The following is a 10633-nucleotide window of genomic DNA, read 5'->3' on the forward strand; positions in this document are numbered from 1 at the left end:
ACTCCATCTGTCTGGGCGGGACCCCGGGCAGGAAGCAGGCCCGCCCCACACTCGGGGAGGAGGACGGGCAGCTAAGGAGCTGGTGCCCAGAGTGCCAAGGAGGAAGGAGACACAGTTCCGGGCTGCCTCGGTTTCCCCTACTGTAGGAAGAAGACTCAGAATTGCTTCCGTTCTGCAGGAAGCAGCATGTGGGCTGGAGGGGGCGGGGGGTGCTGGGAAAGGAGCCACATTGGCTGCTGCAGGGAGTGGGGACAGCATTGTACCCCGAACGCCCAGGCCAGACACCTCTGGGGTCGTATCTGGGCTGCTGCCAGGGAGCAGGGAGGAGGCTGGACCCTCTGTTCGGAGACCTTGTCCTGAGGCGCTGGCCGGGTCCCCGGGGAGCTCTGAGGGAAGGACTGGGCACCTGGGCCAGAGAGGCTCAAGGTGGCTCTGTAGGGGACGGGGGGGGGGGGGGGGGGGCAGTGCCCTAGCCACAGTCCAGCACACTCCTCAGGGTTCACGGACCAGAACTGGGGAGCCTTGTGGTTGCCAGGCCCGTCCCCCCCTCTTACCCCGGACAGAGAGGGCTCAGGTGGGCAGGGGTAGTGATACAGAGCAGGGGTGCCCAGCGCGGCCAGACCCAGCTTCACCCCAGAGTCCCCAGCCGAGGCCGGCGCGAAGGGAGGACCGAGCCCCGGGGCGGGGCCTCAGATCCAGACGGTGGTCTTCCCCTCCCGGCTGCTGGCGCTGCCTTTCTCGGAGCCCGCCCTAAGTTTGGCGCCCGGCCGGCTCTGGTCCCCGCCCGTGCCCCCCGACGTGGCGCTGCCTGACCCGGAAGCGGAGGCGCCGGCCCTCGGGGGCCCCCGGGTGGCCGCGGGGAGGCCGGGGCAGGGCGGGCGGTCACGGTCCCCGAGCGCGCGCGCGTCCCGCAAGGTCCGCAGCGCGGGGCCGGGCAGGTCCGGGTCGTGGGCGCGCGCGCGCACCACCAGGCTGTAGTCGGGCGGGTAGGCCAGGCCGGCGGGGCCGGGCGGCGGCGGGCAGGGCGGCGGGCGCGGGGCGGGGCTGGGAGGGGGGCGCGCGGGGCGGCGGGCGCGCACGGCGTCCTTGGCGCTGCCCAGGCCCAGGTGCGCCATCTCGCAGAGGTTGAGCAGCAGGCAGAGGCAGCTGACCACGTACATGACCAGCAGGAAGACCGTCTTCTCCGTGGGCCGCGACACGAAGCAGTCGACGACGTGCGGGCAGGGCTGGCGGCTGCACGGGAAGAAAGGCGGCACCTCGAAGCCGTACAGGAGGTACTGGCCCACCAGGAAGGCCACCTCGAAGGCGGCCCGCGCCACCAGCTGGGCCACGTACACGCGCATCAGGCCCTCGCGCTGGATGCGCCGCCGCCCGTCATGCGGCCCGTTGGGGGTGGGGGTCCCCGCCGCCTTGGCGTCCCCGCCGAGGCCCTTGGCCGCGCTCGCCACCTCCACCTGGTCCTCCGCGCCCAGGCCTTCCGCCGCCCCCGGCTCCTCGTCTTCCTCGCCCAGGCTCAGCATGGGCTCCTCCTCTCCCAGGTCGAGGGGCTCGGGCCAGGTGGGGTGGGACGGCGGGGGCAGCGGGAGGGGCGCGCGGGGCCCCCGCTTGCGGCGCGGGGCCCGGCGGCGCTCGTACTTGGCCGCGCGGGCGAGGCGGTGCACGGCGTAGCCGAGGTACATGACCGAGGGCGTGGAGATGACCACGATCTGGAAGACCCAGAAGCGCACGTGGGACAGGGGCGCGAAGGCGTCGTAGCAGACATTGTCGCAGCCCGGCTGCTTGGTGTTGCAGGTGAACTTGGTCTGCTCGTCCGAGTAAATGGCCTCGCCTCCGACGGCCGTGAGCACGATCCGGAAGACCACCAGCACCGTGAGCCACACCTTGCCCACGAACGTGGAGTGGTGGTGGATCTCCTCCAGCAGCCGCGTCAGGAAGCTCCAGCTCATGTTGGTCATAGGGGCGCGGGGCGGGACCTGGGGGCCACAGCAGAGCTCAGCCCGGGGCGGGAGGGGATGTGGGGATGGGGGGTGGCAGGATCTGAGGACTAAAAGGGGAGCTCAACCCTGGGTGGAGGACTAGAGCTAAACCCATGGCCAGGAGGAGCACTGGGGCAGGAGTCAGGGCCCCAGAGGGAACTCAGCTGCCTTCCGCTGAAGGAACAGCCCCTCCAGGAGCTCCGCTCCCACCCCTTGCCCTGCCCCTGGGGTGTGTACAGAGAGGTGGGGCCTGGGTTGGCAAAGGACAGACCCCATGCAGATGGACAAGAGGCTGTGTTGCTCCGTGGACCACTCACCCCTGCGGACCCCCAGGTCCCAGTGGCCTCAAGTGCAGCCAGCCCCTCCTGTGCTCCCCAGGAAAGCTTGGTTCTGTGCAAGCCTCTCCCACCCCTCACCTCTGGGAACCCCACCCTAGGTCCTGAGAGCCACAGGGAGTCAACTGGGTGAGCCAACTTCATGGGGTCGCCTAGAAATCAGAGGCCAGCCTCACTCAGAGTGTGGGGGCTGCACAGCCTCAGCCGTCATGCATGCTTGGCCCCCACCCCACTCAGCCCCCAGTAGCACCTCGCTGCATGAAGTCCTTTTTCCAGCACGGGAGGACCTGCTCCCAACACCCACCTTCCCCACAGCCAAGGCCAGTACTGCTCCTGGATAGTCTGGGAAAGGAGACCCTGAGTGCCCGACTTGCCCAGCATCCCCAGTGCCTCACTCAGTCTACTCTCCCATCCCCCACACCCTCAGCAGCCTCCCAGCAGCACACCCCTCCCCAACCCACACCCTCACGGGGAATCTGGTCCCTCTGCCTCTGCAAAGGACCCTCAGGCTCCTTCATGCCCTCCCTCTGTCCAGATGCACCAGGGCTACTGCCCAACTCTCCGGCTGCTCCTCCCTCTCATGGCTACCCTCATGTCCTCTGCAGGCACAGTGGGGAAAGCCCAGCTGTAGGAGGGTGGGGTGGGGAGTGGATTAGGCCAGGCATCTGTGCAGATGGAACCATGTCCATTGAGGCACACAGTGACCATAAGACACCTGTGACACTCAGAACAGCCGTAGGCCACTCACCACATCCCAGACCAATGCCCCTTTCATGCCAGCGGATCCCTGGGTGGGCCTGTGCCCAGGAGAAGAGCCTCTTTGGGCAGGACCACACCACCCCAACTCCCTGTGCCCCCAAATGCCCACCTTCCCCACAGCCAAGGCCAGTACCTGCTCCCAACGCCCACCTTCCCCACAGCCAAGGCCAGTACCTGCTCCCAACACCCACCTTCCCCACAGCCAAGGCCGGTACCTGCTCCCAACGCCCACCTTCCCCACAGCCAAGGCCAGTACCTGCTCCCAACGCCCACCTTCCCCACAGCCACGGCCAGTACCTGCTCCTGGATAGTCTGGGAAAGGAGACCCCTGAGTGCCCGGCTCTTCTGGCCCTCCCTCCCAGAACAGGCCTGGAGGCAGTGTGGGCAGGTGTGGGATGGAGAGGCAGAGACAAGCAGGGCTCCGGGCCCTCTTTATGCAGCTGGGCCTCTCCCTGGCGGGAGGTGGGGAGGAAGAGGGGGTAGTCAGGGTTCCTGGGGAAATGACCCCACTTCCTTACATCTGTGTGCACTGCCCACCTCAGAGCTACACATATGCAATGCAAACAGACACACACTCACGTTCACTCAGACACACACACGCATACAGGTGAACAACCATACTCACTGATAACATGCACACTCACGTGAATACACATATAAAAAAATACCCCGTGTACATGCAGTTACCTTACACACATGCAAACACTCAGACACATGCATACAGGTATACCATGAACTCACAGATATGCACACTCAAGTGTGCACACACTTATAAACACTCATGCACACAGTCACCACACACACATACAAATACTCAGACACACGTGTATGCAGATATGCACACTCCCATGTGCACATATACTCATGCGTGCACAGACTCAGGTACAGGCTGGTGCAGGCCAGTCCCTCCAGGGCCACCTTCTCCCTCACTCTGGCGCAGGCAGGGACTCACAGAGGATTCCTCAGGCCTGAGACTGGCTGTTCTTCATGGCAACCTCTGCTCTTCCAGGACCTGTTCCACCCTGCCCTGACACCACTAAGGCCCACACCACCCCCCAGGAACCTGAACAGCCCCCACTTCTTTCCTCTCTCCCAAGACATGGGGGGAGTCTCGGGGTGCAGGCAGACCTGACTTGTGCTTTGGGGAGCAGTATTAACAACGGGTTCTCTGGGGAAAGCCTTCACGTCTCGTTTGGCAATCCCTGTGGTGGACGCACTCCCCTCACACCCATGACCTGTGGCAGGGGGATCCTGAGACCAGCTCCAGCTTGGCATGGGTCAGGCCCTGCCCTGGGGGTGAGGGACGAGGCAGTCAGGGCCACGGAGACCAGGTGTAGAGAGAAGAAGAGGGCAGATGACAGGGGTCAGGCGAAGGGCCGTCCTGAGCAGTGGGAGGGGAAGGAGCGAACCTCTGTTCCCCCAGTGCCATGGGGGAGCTCAGACAGCCTTCGGGCAGGGGCAGAGGCTCTGGCTCTTCAGACCAGATGCACGTCCATGTGCTCATACATGTGTGTGCAGGACCTGTGTCACACATGCAGTCAAGGTGGTCATTCCACAGTGAGGGGCTGGCAGTGCCCAGCTCTAGCCTGGAAGACCCTGGCCCTGGTCTTAGTGACACGCACAGGAGTCCTCAAATCCACCCCTTCCGCTGGCGCTGCCTCCTGACCTGGCACGTGGGTCCAGAGGACCAGTCCCAGCACTTTAGGAATTCTCCTGGAGCGTCTGGTGGTGCCGGAGTAAGGAAGTGCTAGCACACGCCCCCTAACCCCGCGCCCCCCCCCCCCCACACACACACACATACACACATACACACATCTACTGCCGAGGGGTATGGCAAAGCGATACAGTAATTCATGGAAGGGGCTCCCCATGGGTGTCTGAAACCAGATCAACTTGGGCAATAGAGTGGCTAAAGTGGTAATATAGGTTGAGTTATAGATTATTACCAAGGTATAAAATCAACGAGTCCCTACTGATACAAATTATTGAATAACTAAATGGGGAAAAGGAAATTCTAACTAGTTTTTGCAGCCACTGTGCCCTCCGGGGGGGGGGGCATCCAACCCCCCATTCCTCAAGGGCAACTGCCCAGAGTGCACAACAGGGAGAGAGAGCAGAACCTGCAAATGTGACCTCAGGTGGGGACCAGACCCACCTGCAGTGAAAAGGCAGGTTGAGAGCACGGGCCTGCCATGGTGTGAGAAGGGCTGCCCTTGCTGCCTCGCCCCCAAAACCTCAGCCCAGGCGACCAGGAGACAAGTTCCAGGAGCGGCTCCTCCATCATACCCAACCATCGGCACAGCCAAGGGCATCGGGCAAGGGGCTCTGAGGGACCAAGGGGACCCAAGATATGCATGCCCAGTGGGGCCCTGGGGACAGAGAAGTGAGGACCACATGCCTCATGGGGGAACCCGGGACATCAAAGGTCATGGGAGCCCTAGTCGGTTTGGCTCAGTGGATAGTGTTGGCCTGTGGACCAAAGGGTCCCGGGTTCGATTCCAGTCAGGTCAAGGGCACATACCTTGGTTGCAGCCCGGGCCCAGTAGGGGCTCATGCTGGAGGTAACCAATGAATGTGTTTCTCTCACATCAATATTTCTCTCTGTCTTTTCTTCCACTCTCCCTTAAAAAAAAAATCAATGGAAAAATATCCTCAGGTGAGGATTAACTAATAATAATAATAATAAGGTCATGGGAGCCCTAACTGGTTTGGCTCAGTGGATAGAGCGTCGGCCTGTGGACTGAAAGGTCCCAGGTTCGATTCCAGTCAAGGGCATGTACCTCGGTTGCAGGCACATCCCCAGTAGGAGGTGTGCAGGAGGCAGCTGATCGATGTTTCTCTCTCGTTGATGTTTCTAACTCTCTATCCCTCTCCCTTCCTCTCTGTAAAAAATCAATAAAATATATTAAAAAGAAAAGGTCATGGGAAACATGGGAAAGCACTGGTGTGGCAAAGTAGTTAGAGTGTTTGCCTGTGCACTGAAGGGTCACAGGTTTGATTCCCCGTCAAGGGCACATAACTGGGTTGCAGATTTGAGCCCCCACTCTAGTCTGGACTTGTGTGGGAAGCGACCGACCAATGGATGTGTCTCTCTCACATTGATGTCTCTCTCTCTCTCCCTCCCTCCCTCTCCCCTTCCCTCCCTGTCTTCCCCTCTCTCTAAAAACAATCAATGGGGAAAATATCCTTAGGTGAGGATTAACAAAAAAAAATTAAACTAAAACATTTTTAAAAGGTCATAGGAAACATGGGAAATCTGAGGGAAGTGTGGGCTGTAGTTTGGATTGTCCCGTGGGGGATGGGCGTGGGGGGTCACATGGTCTTCTTGCCTCTACAACTTCTCTATAAACCGCAGTGTCGTAAAATGAAGACCTTAATTGAAATAGTTACTGCCTATCACTCTGAGCCGCCCAGCCCATCTTTTCTCCCCCCCCCCCCCCCCCCCCGGCATACATCTGTCTGTCTGGGGGCTGCAGGTTTGGAGGATGGACTTTGGCTGGTGACCTGTTCTGGGCTGCTGCGGGGCTGTCAGTGCTGCTGGGCGGCTGCGGCCAGCAAGGGCTCAGCTGGGCCAGCGGGAAGGGGGGTTGCTGGCCCTTCAGGGATCCAGACCCTGGGGGTTTGCAGGGACCTTTGTTCACAGGGAATCTCACCCAAAACTATATCAGAGCAAGTGTAGGTAAGAGCTGCTCAGAGATCCAGGATGAGGTGGGTTTTTTTAAAAAATTTAATTTAATTTTATTTTTTTGGTTTTTTTTTCCCCAGCACTTTTGTTTTTCTTTTTTCTTTTTTTTAAATTACTTTATTGATTAAGGTATCACATATTTGTCATCAACCCCCTCCCCCCGTTCCCTTCCCAAACCCCCCCACACGCAAGCCCCCCTCCCCCTGTTGTCTGTGATCACTGGTTAGGCTCATATGCAAGCACACAAGTCCTTTGGTTGATCTATCTCCCTTGTCCCCACCCTCCCCTACCTTCCCTCTGAGGTCTGACAGTGAGGTGGTTTTTTTGTTTTTTTTTTTTTGTGGGGGTGGGTCAGCGGGGGACAAAAAAACCCTGGGTCTGGGAGGTGGCAGATCTTGAATGGTCAGCAAGGGTGTTGGGAGCGATGACTGCTGGGCCAGTGTGAGCACAAACAGGGGTTCCCCATGACGGCTGGCTGGTCATCCCCACCAAGAGCCTGGAGGGAGGCGCCTGACGGTGGGCTTCAGGATGGCCTATCCTGAGACAGCTGGCTTGCTACCCCCAGTCCAGACCTGGAGAGTGGCCTCTGCAGGGGTGGGCAGCTGGGCTCTCCCTGCTTCAAGTACCCACCACCTCCAGGTCTGCACAAAGGTTCTAGGAGGTGGGGGTGGGGAGGCAGGGCTGAGAGCCAAGGACAGCCTAGCGCCATCCTGCAGTGCAGCAGGCCATGGCCTGGCCAGCAATTTCCTTCCCATTTCTGGCCACACTTCCTCCCAGCACCCCTTAGGGCCATGAGGGTGGGACTTTCCTCTGCTGAGGTGGGGCTGTGGGCAGGGCCCCAGGGCTCAGCTCGCCATGAGGCAGGGGGACCCTGGCCTTGGAACCTCGGGCAGTGGAATGAGGAGTCTCAGGCAGCGCTTTGCCTCCAGGAGGACATAGGGACCCTGCATGCACCTGCCACCGACAGCCTTCATCCACAGGTGAGCACCATGGATACTTCAAGATGGCTCTGCCCTGTGAAGCTGAGGCCTTGGCTGGAGCCCAGAGCCGGCCCCCACCCGTCCACCCCGAGGGGACCTGGGGGGCACAGGCCTGGTGCTGCACGCCCACCCCCCAACCTTAGCTCTTCTCCCAGGTGTCCCCTTGTCAGCGCTGTGGTGATCCCATGGGGTTCAGTCTTTCCAGGTCCCTCCCCGGGACACTTAATTCCCATCCTGGAGGTCCCAGTTGTATTTTGCCTAGACTTCCTGGCCAGCCAGGACCCAAACCCCAGGCCTGGGGACCCCCTACCACAACTACACAGCAGCTCCTATGCACACTACAGTCTATCCCCAACCCCCACCCCCACCCCCAGCCGCCCAAGGAGGTTGAAGGCCCTGACAGAGTGGGTCCCAGGGAGCCTGGGTTCTCAGCCAAAGCCCTCATCCTCCCAGGGCCTTCAGGGCTGGCCTTGTCCATGTCTGGACTCTGACTCACACGTGTGCACACCCACACGCATTGCCACGCCCTCCACACCAGGAGGGAGAGGCGCCCTCACTGTGCTCAGCAAAGGCAGGGAGGTGAAGAGACACCTAGCTCTGGGGAGGGTGGGTGCATCCCAGGGCTCTGCGGTGCAGGTAGCTGGGCTTCGAGGAACCCGAGGAGGCAGAGACCCCATTGAGGACCCAGGAGCCCCTCTTAGCTGCAGCTGGAACTGGGAAGTGAGGGAGCTCCTCCTGAAAGGGTGGAGGTGTGGTGGGCGTGGGCCTGGGGAGCAAGTCATGGTGGCACAGCCCCAACAGCCTGTCCTCTGCCCCCCCCCCCTCCAGAACTCCCCATGCACTGCTGGCCCAGGGTAGGATGCAGAGCCCCTCGCCCACCCCTGCAGGGTGCCCACACTCTCCACTCCTCCTAACCCCCTCACCCCCACCTCTCAAACGGCCCTGGGTAAAGCCACCGCGGCCAGCACATTGCCACCTTTCTCAGCGCAGAACATGGGCCCCTTTCTCTCTGCACTCCCCGGCCCTGCCATGTCCACCTCGTCCCCCACAGCCCAGCACACCACAGGCGCTGAGCGGGCGCGGCCCTGCCCTGTGCAGCAGCCCTGACCACTCCGGGACCAGCTGCCGCCCCTTGCCAAGCCCCCTGCCAACTCCTGCTCACCATCCAAAGACAACTCACCATTTCTGTGGCATATTGGGGGCCCCTCCTGGAGGACAAGGGTCTGTTCTACTCTCTGTTGGTCCCCCGGGCCCAGACCCGAGGACCTGGGACCCACAAAAACTTAAGGGAAGTCCGTCCCAGGCCATGAAGAGGCTGGCTGGCGCCAGGTCAGGTGTGGAGGGCAGGGAGGTGTACCCATCCTGGCTTGACTGCCCACATATAGGGGTGGGGCTCCCAGACTTCCCCCAGGCCCTAATAGCCTGAGGCTCCAGCCTCTGGACACACTGCAGCTGCCTGCCGTGGGCTGGTCAGTCCCGCACAGCGTAAGGGTTCCCAGCTGCTGGGGGAGGTTCTGGGCGCACACCCCTTCTCTCCCTGCTGACCAGCTGGCCTGGGCAGCCTCCCCCCTCAGGTCTTGTGATCCCAGAAGACCCTGCTGGTCAGGACCCACCTGTGAACAGTGGGCTTGAGACAGATCCCCCAGAATGAAGGGACACTGGCCGGGCCCAGCACCTGCCATCTCCTGGGGAAAGGCCATTTCAGGAGAGGCTAGATCAGGCCTGAAACCCTGGTCCAGAGGGGAGGGTGACACTGCTCAGCCCCAAGGGCACCCCACAGCTGGTCCCCTAGACAGCACCCTACCTTTTTCAGGCCGGAAAATGCAAGTCCCTCTGAGCCCTTCCACCTGCCGGCTGGTCAGACACTGGCCTCCAAGGGTGTACACCCGGCAGAATCCCAGCCCGATCCAGGGCCACCTCTCACCACCAAGCACAATGCAGGGGGGAGGGCCTTCAAGGGCTCCATTGTTCCCCCGAAGGCCCCGGGTCTGAATCCCTGATTGTCCCTAGATATGTATGGGGCCGAGGAAGGGCCTCCCCCAGGCTGTCAGTGCGCTGGGAGGCAGCCAGCCTTACCTTACCTGCCCAGCACCCCTCCGCCCACTGTCCCATGCCCAGGCCCAATGCCAGGCCTCCTCTGTGCATCTGAGGGTCTGGACAACACCCAGCCTCCCCTCCTCCAGGTCTGTCCACTGTTTGGTCTTGGTCCCACTGCAAGAGTATGGCCTAGGCATCGATCACTGTACCACAGGCCACCACAGCTGCCCTGACCCAAGACGAGTGGCAAGGGAGGCATCTTCTCAGCCTCCAGGGCGCCTGTAACCCCAACAGAGGCCCCCAGATGTCCTTCCAGAGCTGACCTCTCCCAGACCATCAGGCCAACTGGGCTCAGTAGGCGGTGCATACGACTGATGGAGTGTCTGACACAGAGGCCTTCAGGATGCAGGGATCCAGCCCCTGTATTCTCAGCCCCCATCACCACCCCTCATCTGGTTCTGGGACCAAGTGGGGTAGCTGGGGCAGGATGAGCCCCCGGGGCCTTCTCCTCCCAGCCTCATTGCCTTGGGGAGACAGTGGGAGAGCTGTGTGCTCCGTCAGCATCACCCTTCCTGCCTTGGGGCAGAAAGCAGCCCAGCCTTGGGGAACCCCCTAGTGCCCCTGGGCAGGGCACCCCTGCTGGTCTCCGAGGTGTGGAGCTGGGCATGTGGAGAGCCTGGGGAAGTAGTGTGCAATCGGGGAGCAACCCCACTGGCCAATAGCCCAGATAGCCGATATGGGGTAGAACCTGCTGCCAGCAGCCCTCTTAGGGCTGGCTGTGTAGGAGGGGGGCTGCCGGAGTGGGGGTCCAGCATGAAGGATGCAGGGCCAGGGTGGCGATCCATGGACTCAAGGACACTC

General features: G+C 61.5%; 1 protein-coding gene across 1 annotated transcript; it reads right to left on the minus strand.

Annotated features, from left to right (window-relative positions):
• Positions 1 to 630: 630 nt before the first annotated feature.
• Positions 631 to 1957, minus strand: GJC2 (gap junction protein gamma 2). The gene has a single exon (XM_079770324.1). It carries the CDS (start codon positions 1953 to 1955, stop codon positions 690 to 692), a length of 1266 nt encoding a protein of 421 aa, XP_079626450.1. The 5' UTR covers positions 1956 to 1957; the 3' UTR covers positions 631 to 689.
• Between the last annotated feature and the right edge of the window lie 8676 nt (positions 1958 to 10633).

Source organism: Cnephaeus nilssonii, assembly GCF_951640355.1.
Source record: "Cnephaeus nilssonii genome assembly, chromosome: 5".
NCBI classification, from domain to species: Eukaryota; Metazoa; Chordata; class Mammalia; order Chiroptera; family Vespertilionidae; genus Cnephaeus; species Cnephaeus nilssonii.

Bases quoted from the DNA above. Each gene is read 5' to 3' on its own strand.
- GJC2 (XM_079770324.1), bottom strand. From the start codon at position 1,955: ATGACCAACATGAGCTGGAGCTTCCTGACGCGGCTGCTGGAGGAGATC.